Raw genomic sequence first — 27,837 nt, forward strand, 5'->3', positions numbered from 1 at the left:
CAATACGTACGCCAGATAGTTGATTTCCTTCCATATTAGGCATACCAGAAAATGTTATGGCATCACTCTCTAGAATTTCATATACTCCAGGTGGCGTGCGCAGTCAAAATTTCGACGCGACAGCCAAATGCACTTTGGACTGGAACGTTGATGAGAGGATACAGTAGGATTGACAAGGCCGTTACATGATCACGGCCGCATTTTAAGGCTAAACTTCAACACATCGGTCCACAACAAGCTAACCATGAACAAACCACGTTCGAATATTTTAGCTAATGTGAATAAAAAATACAAAGCACACTGCAACGTCATTTTATTTCTCCGTATACTATTTTATTTCAATAACAAATAAAAAAAAACGAAGAATATGGAGAAAGGGGATATTCTTTACTATTATTAAAACAAAATTAAAATCTTTTGCCAAAATCGCCCAGGTTGGTGCTATTGTGCAGAGTTGGATATACAAGGGACACCACCGATAGAATGAAGTTGAAGCGAACCGAACTGATAATATAATCAGTAACACATATATTTTCGGCTCGAATGAAGTTTAAAATAGCAATTAAAAATAGCGCTTATTCAGTAACATAAATGCAAAATAAATACTGTTTTATGAACGCCTGGGTGAGCGGGCCAATCCTGCGGGAAAATTAATCAGATATTCGTGTAAAGATGTATCAATCCATATCAAGTCATAATTTTGATTGCCAACAGCCGAATGAGATTAATGCCTTGCCCCAAAGTAAGTAAATTGAAAGTCATTTTGAGCATATGCCAGCATAAAAAACATAAATACAATAAAAAGCATTATAAAGGTAGGGCCATTACAGCAAATAACACAAGTTGTGATTGTTGATCTGTACACAAAAATACGAGCAAGGATATTGATGGAAAACTTTGGGAAGAAAACGCAACCTCTGATGTATTTAAAAATTGTTAAGTTATGGATAGATAACTCGAAATTTATTTCAAATTATGTGTTGCCTTTACAGTTTTACCAACAGTTTCATTTATATTTTTGTATTTAGTTGAATAATCTTGTGAATAATTGCCATCATTTTGACATGATAGTGACGGAAACAAGCGGTATAACCGGAGAATATAGAAATAAAAACAAATAACGAGCTGGTCTCGAATTGCGTGAATTGATAAGAAAACTCAAAACGATTTCCCTCGACGCACACAATACTAACTAACGCACGGACGCATCGTCACAATGGGCAAGATAGGGCACGTAATATAATATGAAATTGTACCAAGGACCCCACGTTGGGCCATAAACCGAGAGGAAATTGAAAATATTGTTTGCCGATGGCGATATTGCAAATGTGATAAATTTAATGAATGATATATTGAACCATACTCAGTTGGTGTAAAGTGAATTATAAAACAAAATATAACAGCATGATCCTATAGCCATATTCCCAACATGCGACCAATCAATGAATAAAGTAGAAAGAATAAAATAATACAAAGACATGATAGATATTGGTAGTTTCACTTTTATCTCATGACATGGAAACCGCGTTTAAGGGTTGTTGATTCAAGACCAGTATGCCAATAATAAAAATCATATATATATATAATCAGTATCCGATATCCAAGATTGCAGGCCAATAGATGTTGAATTAAAATAAAACTATTCATAAAAGTTTATACCATGCAACGTGAATAACAAATTAATGAAATCCACCAAATTAGAAGTGTCGGAAATGTGTAACGAGTCATTTTGTCTCACCTGATCTAAAATAGGATTATGTGCCAAAGCAAACGGTGTCCGTATGTATCTAGTCACATAATCGATGACAGTCAGGGTATCTATTGTCATTCACGGCGCCGGCGGTTAGTGATCGAGTTTTTAGACGAATGAAATCAATATTATGACCTTTCAGTACAAAATATACTATTTCAGGTCTTTTTCTCTGAATCTACATGGCAAAATTAAGTGTTCCCTTTGAATATGATAACATAGAATGGGAACACTGACGTATCATAAATTTTAGATGAGACGATCGATAGAGGTATTGATGTTGGGGCGGAGTGTATATTGGGTTTTTTCAAGCAAAGCCGGGCGATAAATCATGCTTGTACAATCGAATTATTGTACGTCCATGCTGTGGAAAACAAGTATTTCAATCGAAATCAGGGATTTAAATATATTGATACATCTTGAAATGGCGAGATAAAAGAAATCTCCTAATAAACGCTAACAACTTCAAATTTTTTTGGAAAAAAAAAATATCGATTCGAATTTTTTGTTGTGTATTAATTAAGTATAGCACGTCATGAGAATCGCTTTTGCATGAAAATTATACCTTTTTGAAAAACAAATAAAAATAACGACCAGAAATCACAACAGATCGAATAATAAAGGCCAAAATAAAAAAGAAAATTGACAACAAGAGCAAAAAAATCATTTTATACTTTGGTATGCGGTTGAAGGAACGGGTCGTTCTAACGCAAGATGCAAGTAACGGCAATAAATAACAACAAGAAGTAAAATAAGTCACGGAATTCGCTCGTGGCATCACAAATTAGCAATGAAGCGACGCTACGCACATATCAGTCCAACAGTATTTTCCTATGTATATAACGCAATGATGCTAATAATAATAAAAGATACATCAACCATAAAAAATTGAGAAAATAATACAAAACGGAAGAAAAAATTTGGGGACAAAAATATGGACAACGATGCTGCAGGGTTCCATTCACACATACACACACAGACTGGTTCCTTTTTGTGGTTTTAATAGTTATTGTTTTGACCACAAATAGCCCTGGCCGGAAATGGATTATGAAACTGATTCCACCCTGCTAAAATAAAATGCATCAGGCTTGTGTAAAAGTTTGAATTGTTGCAGATTCTTCGCACAGAGGTATTATAAGGATCACCAATCGATTTTCGACGAGGGGCTACAAATCGCGACGACGGCCATTGAGTCAATCCTTTTCTGTCGCCTTAGCAGATTCGGTCGTTGATGCCTGGAAAGCGACATTGTATTTTATCAATTCGGGCCAGGATCCATTTCAGCCCAACAGGATTCTCGTCACCTTGCTTCTCTCACAGATGACAACTTTTTTTCACGTTTCGATGGCTGCATAAGGTGTAGAAAACGGGTAAGAGGGAACAACGGATAAAGGTGAAAAGGAAAGAAAAAAAGATCAAGATTGGGATCAATGGATAAGTGTGTGTAACGCTATCAGAAAGCCACACAATTCACCGACAGTTTTACAATAATACATATCCCAAAAGCATGCTGGCAATCCGAATTGGATATTCGATGGATGGGGTTAAACAAAAGTCTTAATCGAAGCTCATGCTGAGTTTATCAAATGAGAATGGAACTGCCAATGAAGAATCAATGAACTCTTTTTTGCATAGCATGCATAGAGTAGTCTATATAAATATATAGAGTCAAATTATCATGCAACAGAGGGATCGACTGATAAATATCCATCACTGGCGAATCAGTTCGAAAGCAGCTTCTTTTGAAGAACAGGAATAGAGATGTTCCAGACAACAAGCCATTGCTCCAGACCATCTTCATCCGGGAGCTGTAGGCACAATTTTTCTTGTTGTGACTGAATGTCATGACTCACCGCCGCAACATGACTATTGAGTGGGGAAAAATGAATTTCAAATCATTAGAAATGGGAAAAAAATTAGGATGAAAGTGCAGAGGGATTAGTTGAGGATCAGGGATGAATGGAAAAAAGGAAAATTTTTAATTAAACAAAGCAGTAACCTGTAATCTCTTAGGAGTATTTCAATAAAAAACATGCAAAAATCATGTATTCCATCATAAATGATAATAATTAAAAGCAATTGTTCCAATGATCAGCTTGCAATGTGCATGATTGCCATCTCACTCGAAAAAAAATAGAGCATGAAAATAGATCATACATAACCCAAACTGTCCAGATACTGAACACCCTATGACAGGCAAAACTAGAAATATAAAACCATTCACTAACAAGAAATATGCTCTAAGATATTAAACCACTTCAAACAGTCAGTACATTACATGCATATCAATATATGTTAGAGATTATTACTCATGTTTTCGTCACAATAGTGTTTTTCTAGATTAGCATCCTGTCAATTTATTAAGTCATCGTCATCAATATGCTTTCTAGCCAAAATCGGGGCATGTGATGGCATAATGATTTGGTTACAGTTCACTTATAGAAAAGATAATCTTGATGGCTATTGAGGAATCAACACTTATCCTACCAAAACATGCCAGGTTGTGAACATTCTGATTAGGAGATCGAATATAATTTATTAAAAAAAAATTTTTTTAAACTGAAATGAACAATCAAAACAGCATCATTACATTGAGTACAAAAGGTAAAAATCTCTAATTTGTGACTAATTCTAAAAATTAAAAAATCCTTCAGATTTGTAAGGAGAAGCGCCAGTCACACCAACTAACTTGACCAACTAGCAATGCACAGTAAAATATTTTGATATGAACAGAATATTATTGCCCAATAAACATGAGTATTCAAATCACTCAAATAGCGTCAAAGGCATGATTTATATTTTTCCCAAATTTGAAAATTTATTGGCGAAATGGTTCCATATTATGTTCAAATCACCCAACCAAACAAACACCCAACATGCTTAGATCAATCATGACCAGTTGTAAAATGATTTCAAAGTATAGAAATTTAACAAAGGATCATGCTTGTTCTGATTTAGGTACCATAGGTTCAAAAAGTAACGAGACATACCTGTCTGCTAAATAATCTGCCAAAGAATCCTTTTTTATTCGGATTATGTTGCTGATCATATGGTATTAAATCAAGTGTGGGAGTGTTGTCTGGTCCCCACACGTTTAAATCCTCATAAACATTAGTTTCTTGCATCTGAAATATGAAAAATATTCTCTTTAATGATAATTAGTTATTTAGGCACTCCAGAAGTGTGTGTACCAACATGGAGATAACTAATTTTGTTTGCCTATTTTACATCAAGTTGTGTGAAAGGACTGAAACCTATCGTCAGGGGGTATATTCACTTGGCTACTACAGACAGTTCCCGAACTCGTAATAGAACTAAAATAAGGAAAATTGAATGGCCTAACCCTAACCTGGTATACCTACTACGGGAGTATCTTTTTTTATATATCTAAGTATAAGAGATATAATAGTTGTGATCAAATGAACAAACAGATGGTCAGCTAGACCACATATTTCATTCATATCTCGAGAATACATTAGGCGTTGGTTAGGTCAATCATCAAAAATTTTCCTAAAATCAAAAATGTGCTATAGCCTACAGAATCGATCTATATTTTATTTAAATGCATTGCAATGCTGGACAGATTAAATCACATATTCGTTTTATTAATGAAAAAAATAATCTTCAGCCTCAACTAATCACACATACTATAATAAAAACTATGGTTTTTATGTTTAATATTATTATTACAGTATGAGCTAATTGAGATTAATCCTCACCTATTGATTTATCCAGGGAATGCATACTATTAAATTGAAACATACCTCTCTTTGCCATGGTATAGGAACTGATCCTGTGGCAAACTTCCTATAAAAATCATTATCTTTCTGCTCTATTGTGACTCCTTTTACAGTTGAGAACTGTTCAATATCAAGCACATCTTTTGCGTAGACTGCCCTTGGCTAAAAAGAATGATTAAAATAATTAATGAATGCCTATTAACTACGCTAACCAACTACTATTTAAAAATGTGTACTTTTGTTTGTAAACCATGCATCTGAAACAGATAACTGGCTAACTAATCTCATACCAGACATGACGAGAAGCAGAACGTCTTATGATTAGGTCGTCTTATGGGGTTTCCTCCCCCCATAATAAAAATTCAATTCCCTATCCTTACCAGAATAGATAAGATAGACAATGTTTTCAATCATATCATTTTACATAATATAGTGATTATTATTTTATGTCGAAAATAATGAAATAAAATAAAAATTAACAATTTATTTTGTAAAATATTATCATTTGCAGTTCACTAATCAAAACTTTTACAATTATAAATTTTTTGTCTTGGTATGTCGAGGCATTTTGAATAGGAATGGGAAAATCACTGAGAACCTGTAGACCAGAATAAATACGATTATAGAGTTAATATTAATAATTTATTCTTTTCTCAGAAGACTGTTTGTATTCAACATCCACATTGGTCACACTAAATATTTCATTCCCAGATTTACCGCATCAAAGGTCAAATTATATCAATTGTATTTCATTGTATGTATCTCTCACGAACATCAAGAAATAGTATAATATAAAAAGCACAACAGCACATGGTTTGGATTTTTGACAGAGTGAAATATATTTTTGATCAATCTGAACAGGGACGGGTGGAATATCAACAAGATTTTCCATACAACAGTTAAAAATAACCATTCAAACAAATTGTTTGCTTCATGTATATTAAAATTTAAATGAAATATTATGGATAAAAATACATACATACAAAAATTTGAGTTCAATTTGGCATGAAATTTATTTCTTGCTTCGATTGGTTGAAAACATCAAACTACGTGTGTACAGCAATTTGCAAGAAATTTATTGTTTCCAATAAAAAAAAACTTTCGCTATTCATTTTTACGGACGTATAATGTACATATTTACAGTTCAACTGGATATGTAATAATTTTGCAATATAAAAAAATAATTGAAAAAAGGAAATTCTGCAAATCCATCATTTACTTGAGTGAAAATAAAATAAAATAAAAAGTTGTACCAACAATTTTGCTGATTAAATGTAAATTAAATTACTATTCAAGAATTCATTGAACCAAATCAGATGTTTTATTATTCGCTAGGAAGGAGGTTTACAACCTTTGTACCATAGCCGGGCCCAATTCGTTCCTGTAAAATGACTACAGCCAGCAGTGATTTTAAGATCTTTCATGAGTTAGGTATGTTCAATTAAAGAATTGCTCTTTTTGGGTGTATCTCATAGTCTTGCGCCTAACACTTTTTAAATGACTTTTTCTATATTTACAAAAATGTTGAAATCAGTAGGCTGTTGCTGTGCATTAGGCTTATCAAGAAATTAAAGTCTCCGGCTTTTCGCTAAAGCCGTGTGCAGGTCCATATGATGTCGATGAGAGTCATGTGTTAGATTCAGCACGCGCGATTGCCGTATTCAATCACACTGACAATATTCTTTATCACATAAGCGACATGGAGCAATGCTTACAACCTTTAATGTTTTGTTTCCATTAGCAAATTGATTTTTTGCAACATCCATGCTCTAACACTCTCAAACATGAATTCCCTTACCAGAACAATACCTTTCTGGGAGATCTATACCAGATGGTAAAGCCACAAAAATTTATAAGAATAGGCGAGAAGGTCAATGCCGCCACAATGAAATTACCTAATTTCTATATGATTTTTTTACTTATGCCGTCGTAGGTATTCTTGCCTTGTGCTTATTTTGGAACTCAAACACACATCAGCACGTCCGCAGATTCCTTTTTCGCCGGACGCATGTGGGCTTACTGATGCAGATTGTGCGCCCCTGCGTTAGCATATTAATTTTTCACTGTTATACCATACAATCAGTAAGTTCTTTGATACAAAAACAAAAGGAAACAGGGCATACGAATCAACTACTATCACGATAAGAATGTGATATTGAATTGTAAAAAATATGAAAAAATTACTTACATCTGGTTCGAAGGGTACTTTTGTGAATGGTGGATTTCCGAATGGTTGTGCTCCAGCTTCTAACCTCTTGAAATTGATGTTACGGAAAAATGGATGAACTTTCACATCTTCAGCGCAGCTTGTGTTCCTACAACCTAATCGTTCACTGATGTCCTTCTTTAAAAGCTGCATAGGAACAAAATTTAAAAAATAATAGGTGTTTTAGTTTTTTTATTCATATAAACTAAAATAAGAAACAAGTATACCAACGAAGCCAAAAATTCACAAAATTTATTTATATTATATTCATATTATACTTTTTTCAACTACCTGTTTTAACAAAAAGACCAGAAACAATATTTACTCCCAAACTTACCATTGAACATATTGACCTAGCGTCTTCAGGAAATTTATCTGTGTATACTTCAGTGTCTTCTTTGACTCGACGATCGACTTCCTCACGCTTGACTTTTTCTTTTCTTTGTCGAAAAGGTGATTGTCCCGAGATCATTTCATAGATTATACATCCTAACCCCCACCAGTCTGGGCTCATTTCATATTTTTCATTTTTCACCACTTCGGGTGCTGAAATATACAATGAGAGGAAAGTTTAAACTATGTTCAATTCAGACAGCAGCGACTGTCTAAAACATGAACCCAGGCCATTAATGATATATTCTACAGAAGTGCTTTTCCAACTTTTTAATATTACCATCAAATGGAATTGCCAAATTACCCCTCTCATACAAATAAAATCCCTCAATATGTCAAATTATTAGCAACCATAACATTAGAATTTATAAACTAAAGAAGGGATCTTCAAACTGGGGGTATCATCCAGCCCCCAGTGGGTCGCGATAAAATCTTTTTTGACACTAATTTATGTCAAAACAAAATATCAACCAAATTTGGAAAATTTTGAACCAGTACTACAGCCCAGCATCACCGAAATAGAGCCAAGATCCGGATATTTTGTGTGATAATATGCAATGCACATGCGTCCCATTAAAAGTATTATCAATTTTATTATTTAATATCTTCTGTATTATTAAATAGAGTTTCATATATATATATATATGTCAATCATAAAAAAAGAAAAAAATTGTTGAGACTGTGAGTGATATATGTCAATCATGAAAAAAGAAAAAAATTGTTGAGACTGTGAGTGAATAACCCCCTTGAAAATGATAAATTACCCCTTTAGGGATGATTATGCCAAGTTGGGGAATCACTCTTCTAGAGATAACATATTCGAGCAAAGCGTCCAAGATTACTGAAACTTTCATGTACAATCATACACAAGCAACAAGTTCAAGTGTTGAATAAGTTTACCTCATTTATTAAATTAAACTGATTAAAATTCAGGATTATTTGTTTTAATAACATTGACATTGAGATTTGTATTGAATAGATAAACAAGAAAATAAATGTCTTCTCTAGCCCAAGTTTGACCTGTAATACTAAACCTTTTTTTGGCACTGTGGTTTTATGACGAGAAATGAAACGTCATCTGACTAATATATAATTCATGAGACAGTCTTCCCTATTATTGACAAAACCATACGGCTGACGAAGAAATATAAACCATAAAAATGAACTTAGGTGAATGTACTTCCAAGGCATTGGAATTTAACTATCACCCAAATAAACATAAAAAAATCATGTGATTGGTCCACGAGTCTCTGATGAATCAATAATATATCAATATAATCTTTAAAAAATGAAAGACCACAGCTTCATAATTTTACAATATTCAGGATTATTTTTTTCACACTCAATAATAAACATGAAAACACATGTAGCAGTTCCACTCAAAGTGGAGTCATTTGATATAAGGATATTCAAAATATAATATTGAATATGTGGTAGAGTAGCGTAAAATGATCTATTAATTTAATAATGTTATGCTTATGAAATATCTCATAGGCAGAATCATTCTGGGGTAATTTTGGTCTAGAACAGCTGTGGGCCTGTGATATCACAGAGAAAGTTCAATTCATGCCAACACAAGTTTACTAACTGCAGAGCTGTAGCTGACACTGCTCTTTTGCAGTTTACTAAATATTGAAACAGACTGGATGTCACACATGTCATTAGAGTAGTGCTTTATATTCTTTTGTTCGCTTCACTATACGGCCCATTAATTTTTTGTTGTGATCTTTTAATGTTTTGTTTTAGTGCACAAGACCGGGAATCATTAAAAAAATTACAAGGGGCTCATCTTTAATTTTGAAATTTTAACAAATTTAGGATTACAGACATAATATATTGAAATTTTATTTCAAGTACATTCCGAAAACACCCAATATACATTAGTAAGGTTAAGTAGGTAGTATGTACACACGTCATCATTGACCTCACCATCAAATAATATTAAAATTCTGTCAAAACAGTTATTAATGAATCCTTAATTTATTAAATTATATTTTTTTAATTAAATTTCTAAACCAAAAATGTTTCACAAAACATTTGTATCTAGATAATCATTCCCCCGCACCAAATTACGTAAATGATAACATTTTTCATTACTATGTGGTTTGACATTTGCAGATATCAGTTTATAAATTTCATGCAAATGATATAGAGATTTGAATAGTTTCACTGTGCATATCATTCGAACATGGCCCATTCGGCAACTGTTTTGCAGAATAAAGACAACGCAACATTACTGTGAAAGATTATCTTCCACTAATTAAGCCCTCACTAAAGCAGGTGAAGAAGGGTTAAAATTTGAATCACATTTGACCTCTTTCGTACAATGATTCATGTGAATAGAATAATTCTGATTTCACTCGAACAATGACACTGTGAACTATATTGCTATTACTACTGATATTTATCATTCAATTTCTAACAACATACACAATAAATAAAGCAAAAAACTTTAAAAAAGAACAGAATCGAAACTACTAGATTCAGGATGGCAAAAATATTTCAATAATAAATGGCTAAAATTATCTAAAGTTGACCTATTTACCAGAGTCTACATTTGTTAGTGATTAATGAACATAACTTGATGAAGACCAATTTCTTATTAACAATAATTTATATAGGTAACACCAGTTCAACATTGGTCATTGATGTCGAGTGCATCACTTCGGCAGTAACCACCAGTGGATTAGGCTTTGGGAATAATTTCTAGCAGCCGAATAAAATATTTCAATCAGAATTTGACAAATGAACATATGTGTGTGAGATAGAAGGAAAACATTTTGTTTCGAGTAGATTTACCACAATGATCCGACTGGAATTTTATAATGATAACAAAACAAGACTCGCAGACTGAACAAATTACCTTTGAGAACGGTAAAAACAGGCAGAAATAACTCACACTTTTATTATTTGGTTGAGTAAATGAAAAATTTACCCAAATTTACCAAACCCTGTCTACGTAGATTTGAAAATTGTTTTATGACACAATAAACCATTTCAATCAGGGATGTTGGTTAAATCCAGTTTAATAATCAAACTCAATATCAAAAGAATTATTTTATTTAAAAAATATTTCTCTGGGATATAGATGACGAAATTTATTGATTCGTTAGTAAAATTAGTTGAATTCGCATTTACATTAAATATGCTCGAACGCATGTAGATGGTATAAATATGTACAAAATCAAGGAAGTATCATATGTGAAATTATGTTCTGAGTAGAATTAAGGAGTGCAAAAAAGCAATTTCAACATGAAACATATTCAATATGTATAAAGAAAAACAAACAAATAATCTTACCCATGTAGCCAACAGTTCCCACGCGCCCACGGATTTTCTCTCCTGACGGAATTTTTATTGCTAGACCAAGATCAGAAATTCGTATGTGACCTGTAGGGAGTGAATTAGTTTTAATATAAATTGAAAACAAAAATATCACAGCTTGTATTGTATGTATATTTGTGTTCAAATGACAATAAATAAAAATATTTGTTGTTTGGAAGGTATAGAATGACGCACATGTGAAATAAGAAAATCCAAGGAGTTGCAAAAAACAAAATTGTTAAAATTCATACCGTGATCGTCTAATAGAATATTTTCAGGCTTCAAATCCCTGAAACAAAAAGAGGAATTTTAAAATAAGATATATACAAAAGTTTGACAGATTTTCATAGCGATAATTTCAACACCATATAGGCAAATTATTATGTGATGAAGACATGTTAGTATTTCAAACTCTCATACACAGGATCATTATCATAACAAAGTGACAATTATAAACCTAGTTAGCAATAGTCCAATGTTCACACTTTATCTGGAAAATTACAAATTTAAAATACAAATGTAAAACCAGGAGTGCCAACATTTTTTCCAAAATGTATAATAATGTTTTATTCTGATCAATTCATTTTGAGAATTCTTTTTTATAATTTTTCCAATTCTCAAATTTGAAGATTATTTTTTTATGTAGAAATTGTGGTAACAAAAAAAGACAAGGTATTGATTACCAGTTCGGGAAACAGCAATATCATATTATGTCAAACGTAACATTCCTCCGAATGCAATTTTTAAACGATTTGTAACATTTATGATAAAATATCCACGTTGACAGAAATTCAACAGACCGAAAAGGAGTTCTTTCACAGATGACCCCATTTTACCAACTGAAATAAATGTAACATACCTGTAAACTATTCTATTTTTGTGTAAGTCTTGAAGCCCACAAGTAATTTCTGCTGCGTAGAAAATAGTTCGTTCCATATTGACACCTGGCTCGCCCATATTATGAATATGGAATTTGAGATCTCCTCCATTCATAATTGTTAGAACTAGATTTAAGGCATCTTTCGACTCGTATGCATAACCCAAACTGACCTGTAATAAAAAAACTTAAAATCAGAACAGACATTTTCCCTCTGAACAAAGCAAAGTTAGGCTACTTGTTACTTGTATATGGAGTTGCACTACGGTATTAAGGTGCAGAAACCTTCTGGTCCAGAGTAAATCACACATTTTGTGGTATTCCCGTAGTGTGTATACCAGGTTAGAATTAGGTTCTAATTTTATTCCGAATTTCCTTACTTTACTTCTAATATGAGTTCAGGGACTATCTGTGTTACCCAAGTGAATATACCCCCTGCCAATAGGCTTCAGTCCCCTTACAAAACTTGATATAAAGTAGGCGAACAAAATTAGTTATTGGTAAATTGGTACAAAATTAGTTTATTGGTACACACACTTCTGGAGCGCCCAATTTGTTACATCCCAGACCAAGTAATAGAGATAATCGTGTGATAAAGAAAAGATCAGAAGAAGCTGAAACTGATAGATCCAGCACACAGGAAGAGAAACGCGTGTATATTAAATACAAAAAATGTGTATATTAAATACAAAAAATCCCAAGGAAACGATGCATCAGAAATGATTCACCTAAAGTATAGTTGTCTCATATTGATAGATGTGCAAGCATCCGATACTTACCACAAACCTACTGTTAACCGATTCCAAGATTTGTTTTTCATTTAATGCCATCGCTTCTCCCTTTCTCTTTTTTATCCTTTTCTTTTCCAAGCGTTTGCATGCATACATCTTTCCTGTGCTTCGAACTTGACAAGCGCAGACCTATATAAGTAAGAAAAAAACTTTCCATTCCCTCAAATGACAATCGAAGAGAAATTACCCTATTCAGACGAGCAGAACAATTTCCATCAAACGTGACAGTTAATTAGGGCGAGATATTAAATTATGCTAAAGATAATATAGGAGGTTGATGAAGTATAAAGGCCCCAAGGCACAATGTGTCTGCATATCATATTAGACAAAAAATAGTCAAATAATAAAGGGAGCACAAGAACCAAGTATAAATACTTCCCAGTTGAAATGACAGTTTTTATCAACAAGATGATCGAGACTAGAAAACTTAAAAATCTCCACAAATGATTTTCTACTAATCAATAAATTTACCCTTCTAACGCTATTATGTTTGATATACGTAAAAACAAAATTATTTCGTCAAAAATCTGGACACCATCAATGTATTAAAACATCATTATAGCAGGCGTTAAATCAGATAAGCCCTAATCAAAATTGTTTGAGCGAGACTCTGTTTGTTTACACGACAATATATCCGTTCGTGCGTCATTTTGGTATGGTAAAATGACATAAAAATATTACGATGAATGAAATCAACGTCATACAGCAAACAAAGTCAGAGCCAAAGGATTATAAAAATAAACATTGTTTAAACTGTGGAGAAAAAAAGATAAGAAGGACCTACCTCGCCGAACCCGCCCTTTCCAAGGACTCTATATTGCCGGAAAGTATTTTTTGTGACTGGTTGTCTGCAAATATAGAATAAAGTTATAAAATATCTTTGATTAAACAAAAAAAACTTTCTCCCTGAAGAATAAATCCCAAGGTTGAATGATATTGCACTTTTGTATGTATATTATATTAACAGGATTTTAAATTAGGTTTTGATTATTGTTCAATCTATTCACTGGTGAAGGTGATGTGAACTGGAGTGTATACTGTTTTGAATATACTGAAATTTTATGATGAAACCACTAACAACGATACTATTTTACATTTTGTATTACACTTATACAGCGTAACTGAAAATCCTGTTTTTCTATAATATTCGAATGAACCTGGTTCAAATTCCATACAACTATCGGTAAATAGCCTCAAAACTGACAAAAAAAGTTACCTTTCTAAAAATTTCCATTGTAAAAATCTTGAAAAATACATGCTTTCCGTAAACTCAGTAAATGGTTCTCCACTGAGGTAGTTTGATATTGCTCTAAAAACACAAAAACAGGAGATTATTATGACTATTTGGATACAACTGCTGAACTAGACTTATTCTACATTGAGATAAAAGATATGAAATCAGAACTGAAACAAACAGTCAAGTTGCATAAATGGTTTCTGAATATAGGCCTACCATGTGTGATACTGATATCTAATACTTTTTTGTTAAACACAACCAAAATGTGGTTTGGTTAATTTGCCAAAGTGCTATAACAGTAATAAAGAAATGCAATATCAAGCAACACTAATTTAAAAAACAATCAGATTGTTATGATAGCTATTGATATTTTGATGGTTCGTCCTCGACGGCACCATAATTTTATGTTCTGGCCCATACTGATAAACAGTTGGACGTCACTGATATCAGAATAAATTTCAATCAAAATACCAAACTATACCAATAAATACCAATGTTCCATCTAAGTTTGCCTTGTTATATGACGAATTTAGACAGAAATATTTAAAACATTCATTTGAACCCAACATTTGCATACTTTTGATAGCATCCCATCATGACATACAATGGTGGTAAACAATGCATCACTGCGACAGAGCCAAATCAGTTTGCTACATAGTGATTACGTACAAACTTAAAGGCTATTTATACTATAGACATGATTAAAAATAAATATGCGGGTATCGAAAGATTTGGAGATAAATATAAATGATTGTTCCAAGTATTAGGTACTTGTGAGTTGAGCTTCAAACTTTTCCATGAAATGCTACGAATAATAGAACAATCTTGTATGGCATATTTTATTTTTCTAAACAATTTATTCCAATTTTGAGTATTTTAATAAATATATCCATTGTTAAGCTTTTGACAAAACTCATATTTCTGTCACCCTATCCCAAAATATCTTGAGCAATTTGTATAAATATAAATTACAGACCGCACTGCACCCATATAGCGATATTTGTATGAAATTTTAAGAAGCAGGAACATTGGTCCTAGAAAAACATGCTTTAAATAATATATATCAATAGTGACTATTTAGTAGCTTAGTATATATGACTTTGAATATACAGAAGCTTTTGTAAGCAGATATCTAAATTACAATATCATTCTACTATAATACTAATACACACTATAAGGTAATAATTATCCATTTTACACCAGTACCATTTAGATTCGTAACGTGGAATCCCTTCATTGGTAATTTAGATTATGCACATAATATTAATTGACAAGATAATTACACATTGACAGCTAGAGGATAATCCTATAACATTAGTATAATGAATGGGAAATTAACAAATTGAAGTCTACCTTACGTGGCAAGGTATCATTTGAACCATCTGACAAAGGGCATGTTTTAGCAATGACCTACTTTCTATATCATGATATCATGCAAAAATTATATGGAATTTTGTTGCAACTTTGTATAATTGTAAACTGCATTTATCCTATTCCCTATAATTTATGATGTGGAAATTGATAAACATAAATTCTGGGTTCAGAACTTCAGACTAGGTAAAAGCTGGAATAGTTAAATCAAATTCAATATGTCTTCACAAGAGAAAAATTGCAAAATTAGCTTTTGAAATTTTTTGATGTGAAAAAACCTCAATTAAGGAGTTGTGTTTTAATCAGTTTGATTCATTCTCTGCATATCACAGTACACTATAAAAATGCACGGCCAAGTTTGATCATTACCACATTCAATATAAGAAATGGTCTTGGCCCCATTTGAAGTATCATAAATGGAATCAATGCATTTCCAGTTAAGCTTCAGTGTTGCTGTGGAGATATGTTTGCTGTGTTATGTTGAGATATGTTAGAATATGTCTGAGCTCCCCCCAACTAGAAGCTGCAAGTCAAACATGGGTTTCCTAGTGAAATAGTGAACTTTTTTATATCGTATATAACTTCCATGTTGATTTGAGACACAAAACGATCAAAATTATAAAACCAGTTAAAACAGCGAAGAAAAGTTTTATATACATGAATGACAAAACTGAGAAGCGCAAGCAAACCCTTTTTATATTTTATTTCTAATTATTTTGAATACGATTTTTTGATTTTAACATCAATGAAGCATGATTAGTTGTGTTGACAAATGTTCTAACAATAGACTAATATCAATGTACAAAATGCCTCTCATTCATATATGCGAGACATGATATTACAACATATTGATTAGAATCTGAACTAAATTTGTACAGTGGCTACCATTACACAATCACAGAAAGAAATTATTGATCCACCAGAACAGTCGGCGCAGTTTTGTGTAACATAACACCATCAGGCACTCAACATGTTTTGCAGCAAAACTGAATAGCAAAAATAGAATAGAAATAGAAATAATTGTCAAAAATTTTGTTTGCAGATTACAATTTGCAGTACTATTCAACATTGCTTTGCGTGTTCGTATATACAAGAGCATATAATCTGATAGTCATTAGCACATCACCTTTTTGTCACAGACATTATATCATTAATGTATGAAATGAGCATGTGGGTGACATTTAAGTGAAAGAGCGATTTAAAATAGCAATAATGGTATCGATCAATAGATCAATAAAGGTTATTAACCAACAAAGCTGAATTATTCTTCAGAATTTCACAATACCTTCGGTTCATGTTTGGTTGCGGATATCGAACCTACATATTCACAATATTATCTTTTCAAAGACTTTTTAAAAGTATGACTTTGTTGTTATTGTATGATGAGTAGGCAGCTTAATCTAGAAATATGCTAATTAATATCAATCGCACACCATTTAGCTTAACCCAAATGATGCGTATGTGTATATCAAGCATGCCCATGCACGATACCCTCTATTTTATACGAGTTATAAAAATTCATAATGGCCAGAATTGATAAAACTGAAATCTCTTGAAAATAGATAGCCTATATTTTATTGAATGCTGATATAAATCACAAATTATATTCTTTATTTAGACAATCACCCATTTCAGAAACTGATGGTGTAATTAAAGAAACTAAAAGAGCACCCGCCACAGGTTAAGTCACTGAAATTGATAGCTCACAAAGTAGTAAAAAAGATATTGAACAGTCAATACTGTCAGTCTGTCATTAAATACCATATTGCTTATTGATTGCTCAAATGACAGATTCCATTCCATACTATGTAATTGTCAATATGTTTGCTTTTCAGGATAACTGGCACCTACATCAAGGGGTTTTATGCTAATTACATATTAATGATAGAAGTCAAATATTTCGAACTTTCCAATAGCACTGAATTTTTATTGGTCTTTTGGTCATCTCTAAAGAGCTTGACAGCTAACCTACAAAAATAATAAATGAAAGGGTTGATCTAATTTGTTTTACAGATTCAAATTATTTTCAAAAAGTAATAGAATTTGTACATTCTCTGAATATAAATCTGGAACATTAAAAAATATTTATGTGAGAAATTATTAACAAAGTATAATTTTAAAGCCAAAATGAAATGAATAACATGTATTCACATATTTAACGCATCCGCATGCAATCATTATATTTCTTTTTCGAGCTTATTTTAATAAAATTATGCAACCTGTCAAAATTTAAATCGATTGAGATAAAAATTAAATTTGAACATACAATCTCCTTCAAATTAATTCTACTTTTTAGAATAATTAACCAGTCAGTTTTGAGTTTTGAGATTGCAAACTCCTAAAGCAACTGTGAGTAGGTTTTTGTATAATATAAATGATGTTAATCATACTTATTCAATAGTTTTGTGGCCACATCACGAAATTTTGCATGACCTTTCAGTTTACCAATAAACCCGATCCCAGGATCGGGTTGATTGATTTGAACAATGACTAAAAATGATCTAATAGGCCACGGCTTAGTTGATCGAAAGTTCTGACAGAGCATTTTCAATCCGGTATGAGTTGCATACAACAAATAGACTACAACCATTTAATCTATATCAATCTGATAATGTTATGCCTTTTACTTGCCTATGCATATTTGGCCAACGAGAAGCATTATGAATTGTGAAAGTAAGCACTCAGCAGCACTTAGTTAAACTGTTACAAGAGATAATGGGACACTCGCATAGGAAATTATACAACCGAGTTACTCTATGATCACCACAGCTACAGCCAGGAAGTGTGTACAAGTCATGGCATTACTCGCTCACGACATTTGTGAAATTCCTAGTCACACGCATAGGTTGCGTCACTAATGTTAGAGAAATGCTGGCTGATGGTATAATATGTCGTTCAATAGCACACATAGGTATAATAATAGCTCACACAATACATGAATGAACCCAGCGTGCTATCGTTACGTAGATAATGTGATCATTATTTTAAAATATTTATATGTTTGTGAATAATCAAAAATTGTATTGAATGTGCAATTACCATATTATAACTGGCATCATATATATCAAAAAAAATGTATTTTCCAATTCTCGCAGGTGTGATTTACAGATATTGATCGAGAGAGAAAATCTGTGTGTATGTTACATCCTTAAATATTTTGTCAATATTCCATTACATTCCCTGCTTCCCATCAGCAGAGCTACACCAAACTCACAGCTGATAAAACAAAAGCCTACACAGTACACTGCCGTAATCCGAATGATCACACCGAAATATTGATGAACAAGATTTTCCTTCTCACTATCATGATATATCTGACAGTAGCAGTTGGTATGAGACTGCATAATTCATTTATCTCCACTTTTGTTTTTTTAACTTTAATCCTACGAGTTGGAAACCTAGATATTTGGCATAGAATTACAGATAACAAGATAAATCCCCAATAATAGCCGGATTAGGGTGACAGAAAACGGTCGAATGGGTATTTCAAATTAAAATTTGGCGAACATAAGTGTACTATTATTATCATGTTAGGATTATTTTGAAGTCCAATCAACAGTAACATAATGACAAAACGGGCAATATTCGACATCAACATGCTTGATAAAATCGAATCATAACATTTTTAATTTTTGAGTAATTATCTAAAAATATCTTTTCCTGGAATACCCCACAAATTTTTTCACAAGATATTGAGCTTACTGAGAACACTCTGTGAAAAGATCCTGATCCAATTCTTCTCCTTCTGTTGTTCCTTTCATTCGCTCTTCGCATTTTGTTACCATTGCATCATTGACAATCGGAGATAAGCCTGAGTTAGTCTAAAAAATGCAAAAACACAATTTTTCTACGAACAAAACCTACCTCAATGGTCTGTACAGCTATTACATGCCCAACACCATACTATATTGTATTATAATGATACCAGGAAAAGGTGAAAACTTGAAATATAAAGCTGAAAATTCTATGAAGGCTGTTGCATACCATAAAAAAAAAGAATCTGAAGTTTGATATTAAAACTTTTTCAAATTTGCTAATTTTGCTCAACTTTTCTTTACAGTTCAGTTGTATATCACAGAAATGAATTCTTTTCAAAATACGAGTATCTGTTGAATTATTTAAAGCATGAAATAGTATTCTGGATCAGAATTCACAAATATAAATATTTGATAAAAGTTCATACCCTGTCCTTGAAAAATGTATCAAAAACGGATTGTGCTGTGGGTAGCCTTTTATCTCCAAGAGACATTTCATATTCCCTCTGAATAATAGAAGATGTGCATGATAAATAACACAAGAAAAAATCATGAATATCCAAGTCCCAGTCAAAGCATATGCATAATTAATTTTAATTAATTCAATAATCTAATGCTAATATATAGTATAAATTAGTTTTCCTATTATTCAGTTGAATATCTAATCAAATCCAAACAGGCAACGATGATTACGCTGCCACTTATGCAATGATGAGCTAAAAATAGTTTGAAAAGCTTGCCAATTGCATAAAAGATTAGAATAGATTAAAACAATCTTACGATCATTTCCCGTAATTCGATGCAAATTTTCAGCTTTGGCTTTGTCGAACAAAAGTCTCGAAACTGTTGAGCTCCAATAGGCTGTTGTTCGCAGATACTAGTGTAATTTTTTTCTGTAGTACAAATTATATTATGTCTTTTTATTATTCTATGTTATGTTGAGACAACCCTCAAAGTTAAGTGAGTAACTGATCATCTGTTCGAGATTGATTTATTATGCAGTAAAATCATATTATTGTCCATATATTAGAACAAATAAAGCTTCATTATACAAATGAGAATCATTTTTCTAATTATTTCTGGGATTTATTTAGAATTATGTGAGGTGGCAAAAATAAATTTTGAATAAATTTGAGAAAATGCTTTGAATTCAGCAATACCGATAATGTTCCGCAGCTCTTCACATTGACTTATATGTGGAAATTTCAACATCTCTCTCCATTTTTTACTCTTCCCTTTTCGCTTCCCACCTCCACCTGGGAAAGCAAATTATAGAAATTAATGCTAATACTTGAATAAAATGCAGACACATTTTGAAGAAAAAGTCATCCCAAAAATAAAAATACTCAGACGTAGGCAGTCTAGTAGAATGTAATTTAGAGATGGCCAAATACGAATTATTATTGAAGCATGCCTCTAATATAAAGTATATCTATGGCCAACTCAACCAAGACCATTTTGGACTAGATAAGCCAAAAATAAAATCAATGCTAATAATTGGTTGTGACCTTTACCTATTACCGCAAATGATGAGGTATTTTAGCCTGTGGCAAAATTTGATGCCTTTTGTCGTTTGGAGAAAGTGAAGTAGGTAAAGATAAAAAAAAATGAATGAAATCATTAATACCAAGTTATGAAACTATTCTCGGAATGGGTTCCTTTACTTAAAATGACTGGTGAATCATTTAAATTGGAACAAAAAGAGACTGCAAAGTAGAGTCTGGCATATTATGGGCTACATTTTATTCAATTTGACAACTTACTTGGCCTATATTTGTAAAAATATTTGAAAGAATACTGCAACACGAAACACTACAAACCAAAATCAAAACAAAAATTTCAAAAATAAAAAAGGAAATTAAACGCAAATTAGCAAAATATATATTTCAAAATTATGACTCCAAACAAATGAGCAAAAAGAAAGACGCAGATGTACACTTCAAAACATGAACTCCAAACAGCGGCCTTGAACTTTGTATTATCACATTAAACGTTGTCATTATTCAGATAACCCATCTATTTCCCATGCATGGGAAATTATTTTAGTAACATTTAAATGCTATTATTCTCAAGAGGTCGAAAACTGTAATATATGCTATAAAGAGTTTAAGCAGAGTGCAAATGCCAAACGCATTCCTGGAAAATATCAGACCAAATTTTGACAACGCTCTCGAACCACTAATGAGGGTTGTGCGTCTATTGAGACAAAATAATGTGTTTAGTTTATTTGATCATGTGTGAATGTTCGCACGAAAGCGCGTAAATAAATGCTTCAGAAAACGAAAGGTTGAATAATTTCAAATTTAAAAAAATGAGTTAAAATTAGATCATCTTGATGGTCATGGTCTATCTAGCATCACTAAGTACATGAATACTTCATGAAATGTAAGCTTTATTCTTATTATCTATTGTTTGAGTTGAGGGTACAATTCCAATTCCCCGATAATATTCATAATACAGATGAATGAATGATGGAAATTTTATTTAAATAATATTTGAAATGTTAAATATAAAATAAAAATCATGCTTTATTTCCAATTTTACAGATATTTTTACCAAAATGTTATACAACACCTCAACCGCTGCTATCAACCAGTTGATAATGGGACAAAAACAATACAACGCTTTAAAAAAAATAGCACATGTGGTCAAGTAGTAAGTAACAGACAACATTGGTATTGAATAACTAACATTAAATGACTGTAAAAGTAAGCAATCACAAATTTATTTATTTAAAATGAAGCATGTAATAGTTTCAACAGCCTAAAACAATTCTTTGTATTCCGGTGGACAAAAATAGATGCTTGGATAAAAACATATCACCCCACATGCTTTCAATTGAACAATGGAGTTACATATATCTTGATAGGTAACTCAGCTTCTGGAGTAAATCAAACAATTGATCATGATGGTGTAAAATTACTCATGAGAAGAAAGACTATACTCAAAAATAGAATTTAATTATAAAGCTTCAAAGGATAAAATACCAGAGTCAGCTGAGACAGTATAACAAAAGGAAATCGGTCACAATCCACCTGAACCTCTGGAAACATTTACCGGTAACTAGTTATTTGTTAGGAGTTTGTATGTTATATAGGGTGAACAGCATTTTTTTGGGACTTCCTGTAAACTTGTATTGGCAACACTGAAGCAAATTTAGCACATCAATTTGAAAAACTAATATCCTAAAATTAGTAACCATGACTGTTAAACAATACCAAGCAATCCTAAAATGTCAAAATATATTTTGACAATTTGTGAAAAAACACAAATATTGAACGAAATATAATAATGAAATATATCATGCAAAAACAAGAAACAACATGCATAAAGGTATGTGACAAAATGTATGTCTAACCGGGCAAATAGAAACTTTGGCACAATGTGATTAGCCATAATAAGTGCTTGTTGTTTTACTAAATCCAAATTCAAAAACTAGGTACTATCCGACGAACACATATATATCAAGAGGCATAGTGTATTTTAAATCTGGAAATTTTCATTTTAAATAAATTAGATTCACCCTTGTGGCTGACCAGCAAACGCTTTGTCGAAAACGCCAAAAAAGCACAACAACAGAATCAGAAATGATGACAACATTGACAACATAAACGACAAAAAAAAAAGAAAACTGAATGACAACACATAATCTTAGCAACAAACTTCACTCATTACCTGCAGAAACTGTTGTTTCAAATATTGATGGAAGATAGATTGTTGAATTTTTGCAACAGAGTATTCAGCAAGATGACAATAGAGGACGAGTATAGAAAACAAAGTAAAATCGCATTGGTCAGTTCACTGATATTGGACATTTTAAGCCAAATGAGGTCAATAACCTAATGACCATTGATTGACAGGTGTAAAACTCAGTTATACTTCTCAAATTTAACTTCAATTTTTTTTTTTAGATCAATAGGACCATCAATCTGGACTATGGTCATTCATTTATTTAACAACTTTTCTTTCAACACAGAAAGACTACAAAGATTCACAATATTTACTTCAAAACATTGATCTCTAACACAATGTGCTGATTGAGAATATTTTGAAGTATGATAGGTTAGCACAAGGACACTAACAGAGGTGCATAGGCACTGCAGAAATAGTGTAAGAAAAGTTTGATTAGATATATTGTTACCTGAAACGAAGGCATTCGGTTAAAAGCATATACAAGAGCAATCATAAGTTGTTTGGCTTATTTCTAACCACAAAAATTTCACATTAAATATGCTCATTTTGAAAATAGTAAACTGATTTTTAGCTGGGTTACAGTTGACATGGAACAGATAGTTATTTAATTAAAAACTATACATTTATTTCTTTTCTGGTATGCGATTGTTCAGTAGAGAAATATGAGCACGAAACACAATCGAAGCATTTTTCATGATACGTAGCTATACGTTCTTTAATCTACTATATATGAAAATATGATATCATCTCTACAGGGCAATTGAACATTATTAGAGTCTTTATATTTTTGGAATATAAACTGTTGGACAAGATTCAATTTAGTGGCAAAATATGATCGATAATTTATCCAAAATAGATATTGTTCGTCAGGAATTACAGTTTGACAAAATTCAAGACTAATCAAAGAATGCTAAATATTTAAGCTAGTCATGACATATGGGTTACAAATTGGTAATTCTACTTCATCTTGTTGGACCGTTAACGTAACCAATCAGGAGTTTTGCGGAAAAGAGCTAACACATTCACGCATTCCTTCAAATTTCCTAATACCTTCAGAGATGACTTTTTATCAAATGAGTTTGCAATACCAAGGTATTATGTTATATATATATATATATTTATCTTCAATGTTATTAAATAAAATCCCTTCATAATTTTCACTAATCAAAATGTGGTGATTGTTTCTCAAAATAGACATCTTATAGTTTCGGACGACATCCTTCAATAAACACCTAAATATCCAAAGTACTTTTAGTTTATAAATAGCTTGAAATGTACACGCCTCATCAGTGTATATATTCATTATCTCTGTCATACATTGATTTTTAAATCATATACGGCTGAAATATGCATTTTGGAAGTGACAAATCAATAATGTATTAGTTTGAAACATAATGCATGGGAAACCTAAAAATCAACTAAAGTGGTCAAATATTAATTATTAATTAATTAATGATTAGAGCTAATGTTTCAAATGGACTGGAATTCGAGACTTGTAGAATGCATTTGACATTTGGCTTTACAGTAACACTGAAATGAATATCTATCTACCAGAGAAAAACCGAAATGACACCAAATATTCAGTGCTTTCAATGTGTGTGTTTATTCCCTTTTTACACTGCTGTGTTAATTGGATCCTATTTTCCAATCCGAATGATAAATATTTCAGCATTGATCTAATGTCATTTAATTAATTCTACTCATGAATTAGGGTGTGAAGAGCAGACATTACAAGTTGGCAAATAAAACTAACAGTGAAAATTTCAGAAAAGGAACAAATGCAAGCTTATTCCTTTTTATAATACTATAATTTTATTGAACATCAATTGAATATGAATTATGATATTTTTCAGCTTGGTGCAAATTCAAGCATTATGTGTGTCATATTAACCTAATGGAGATAACAGATATTTACACCTGAACAAATAGTATATGATTTAATTAAGTAAACCATCCCAAGTACATTAATACAAAATATTTTTAAAATTTTGTACTATAATATAATCTTTCAGCCAATATTATTAAGCCTCAGTTCAAGGTATAAAAATGCTTGATATGAATCGTGAAAGCGGGAATGTCCAAAACAAATTGAAAACATTTGAAAAATGGTTCTATTCAATATAATAAATTTCTGATTTTAGGAATAATTTAGAATACTTTTATTTTAAAATGTCTCCATAATCTTTTATTATCTTATGATAGATAAAAATAAAAAAAATTAGCAAGTTCCGAAAAAATAGAAGAGAGAAATAAGAGAATAGTAATTAAAACAATGTTTATCACAATTATTCCATGTGACTGAATTTGATTTATACGAATTTACAATTGTCTGAGTGTATTTCTCTCGTGGAACAGACCCATTTCAGAATATTTTCGATTTTTTATGTTAAAAAAGATTATTTTATGAGGTATTCGGAATACTAAATTATTTGGTCTTTGCCATCCCTGTATAAAAGTTATTTGCAAAGTTTTTTGATAGGGAAGTTAGTGATCCATTTAGTAAAAATAGAGCAGTTAGTGCCCCATTTAGTAACCTTTGAACAGTTAAGATAATTGAATCAATGCTTGAATTGATATCATATAACAATATGGCTATTGTTCGTTTTTCAAAAAACCATGCAACACACCAAGATGTGCAACAAATAGTTTCCTGCTAATAATGGAAACGAAATCTTTATATGTAATCATTATATTGGGAGCAGTGATTTAAAAAAGGCCAAAGGAAAAATGTGTGCAATTTCCGTTTAATAAAAAACCTATAATGAGATTGACCTTTCAAATGTTTTGTATATTCTATAAATTAACATATTTCATGAAATACTTTGTTATATTAACATATTGTATTTATGAAGTCTGACACATGCCCCAAGTTTTGTTGTTCAGGTAATTATTGTTAACTTCACCGGGTCAACGATTGGTCAAAAGCGGTTTTTCAATAAGGGCGCCAAATCAAGCAGCGATAAAGTCAAGTCGGAGAAAAGATTTGCCCTTCGGAAAGTTGAGATGCATTTCAAGTTATCAGATGTCATGTGTGTATTTTAAAATTCGAATGCATTTTGTACAGATGAAAGTACATAATGGTTGTGTTTTCGTGAATTTGTCCTCAGGTGTCTTAGTCAGATTGCAGTAATCAAAAAAATCTTTCAAGAAATGGAATAGACTAAGCATTCAATATGAGCTTCAAGTACATTTTATAGCAGTTGTTTGAGCGTTTTAGGACAAAATGGTGGCTGTGAAGATTTATATCAGACTAGATGTGCAAACTCACCGACTCACGAAAGAGGCAACTACCAGACTACTAAAATTTTATCATGTTTTCTTTTCAATACATCAACAGCATCATCAAACAGTGAAACATCAAAAATAGCTCAGATGCAAAATCCATGGCACCGGTAAAATAAGTTGGAATAGATGCCGTAGTCATATGCATTTATTGGGTATAAAAAGATTTGTAGATACAGAGATACAGATGCACTGCAGTACTGACTATCAGACTACTGGACTATGCAATCATGCAAATTCTTACGAATTAAATTTAATACTCAGATAGGCTATTACTGTATTAATATTTTGCAGCTTTACTGATGACATTCCAGCATTCAGACATTGTGGTACTAACCCAGAAAACAATGTCAGTATCTGATTACTGGATTATAAAGAAAATACCGGTACAGCTGCACAGCAGAAAGCACTAAAATTTAAGCATTTTCGTGTTTAGAAGAGAACTATCGGAACAGATTACAATTCGATTCTGTCAATTTTCATTTTTGCAGAGGCACAGGGATAGTCGACCCGGAATTGCGGAAGTCCAACAATACCGTCAGACGGGTGCAGGCATAAACTGAAATAATAATACAAAATAATACAGTAATCACGTACCTTCTCGTGCTTTCAAGTAGACCGTATTGGCCACTATGTTCTCTAACTCCATGTCCATCATTTGTGCCTATTTGTAGATATCCCGCCCCGCGCAAACTAGATCTAATCGACATTGAATCATATGCAGCAGGTGCAAGCAAAACAAAGGCGGACGATTACCGCTTCGACAGAAGACAACCAACAGTCAAGTAGAATGAACCGCTATGTCGGGGATTTAATATACGATTTTATTCGTTTCAGGTCTCGTCCTCGGGGGTGTGGTGAGACGCCGCAAGTAGACGATGAGCTAAATAAATGATTATCGATTACGATTTTTTGACGGTACACATTAGCTAGATATCTATATTGCGTTCTTGTTTGTAGATTGTGATAAGTCTATACAATTTCCAAACCCTATGCTATCACTAAAAATTGAATTACATGTCATCGATTTTTAATATTAAAAGCAACCTGACTAGTGAACACGCGCGTAAACCAGCTTGATCAGGAAGTTTATAGCTACCGTAATTTTTGTTTCAGAAGGGTGAAGCGTGCGTCTTTGAACGATTGAGACAAGCAGCATGGAAAAAATTTTTGACTAATTTAGAATGTACTTCGGTATGTAACGAGTATATTCACAAAATTTTTTCGTGGTAAATAAAAAGGGATGAGTTGAAAGTCGCTAGAAGTTTCATTGGCACATTGGCCAATAACTCCCAGGGTATTCCCCATCCTAACATTGACACAGTCGCGGGCCGTGCCAATAAAGAGAACTAGTCCCCAATGAGCGGGATACGAATTACGAATATAGAATGCAGGTAGTTTCACATTTACAACTTGAG

General features: G+C 32.2%; 1 protein-coding gene across 4 annotated transcripts; it reads right to left on the bottom strand.

Annotated features, from left to right (window-relative positions):
* Window positions 1-296: 296 nt before the first annotated feature.
* LOC120338834 (G protein-coupled receptor kinase 6-like) lies at window positions 297-27,236 on the bottom strand. Of its 4 annotated transcripts, none has more exons than XM_078116218.1 (17): window positions 27,017-27,236; window positions 23,120-23,128; window positions 20,605-20,700; window positions 20,225-20,337; window positions 19,873-19,950; window positions 19,392-19,510; window positions 14,298-14,390; window positions 13,866-13,929; window positions 13,070-13,210; window positions 12,273-12,463; window positions 11,665-11,702; window positions 11,390-11,479; window positions 8,034-8,242; window positions 7,679-7,843; window positions 5,515-5,652; window positions 4,741-4,875; window positions 297-2,985 (listed from the first exon to the last, which is right to left on the bottom strand). In XM_078116218.1, exons 1-17 carry the CDS (start codon window positions 27,075-27,077, stop codon window positions 2,944-2,946), a joined length of 1,782 nt encoding a protein of 593 aa, XP_077972344.1. In that variant the 5' UTR covers window positions 27,078-27,236; the 3' UTR covers window positions 297-2,943. The 4 variants fall into 4 exon arrangements, with proteins under 4 accessions (XP_077972344.1, XP_077972343.1, XP_077972346.1 ...); XM_078116217.1 differs by having other exon boundaries at window positions 297-3,098; XM_078116220.1 differs by having other exon boundaries at window positions 297-3,616.
* Between the last annotated feature and the right edge of the window lie 601 nt (window positions 27,237-27,837).

This window comes from Styela clava, chromosome 9 (assembly GCF_964204865.1).
Source record: "Styela clava chromosome 9, kaStyClav1.hap1.2, whole genome shotgun sequence".
In the NCBI taxonomy this organism is placed as follows: domain Eukaryota; kingdom Metazoa; phylum Chordata; class Ascidiacea; order Stolidobranchia; family Styelidae; genus Styela; species Styela clava.

Excerpts from the sequence above, each read along its gene's own strand:
- LOC120338834 (XM_078116217.1), bottom strand. The coding sequence starts at position 27,077 with ATGATGGACATGGAGTTAGAGAACATAGTGGCCAATACGGTCTACTTG. Across the intron at positions 20,338-20,604 it reads AGAGCTGCGGAACATTATCG|AAAAAAATTACACTAGTATC; the intron begins GTATTGCTGAAT and ends TTTGTACTACAG. Across the intron at positions 5,653-7,678 it reads AAGTACCCTTCGAACCAGAT|CCAAGGGCAGTCTACGCAAA; the intron begins GTAAGTAATTTT and ends CATTCTTTTTAG.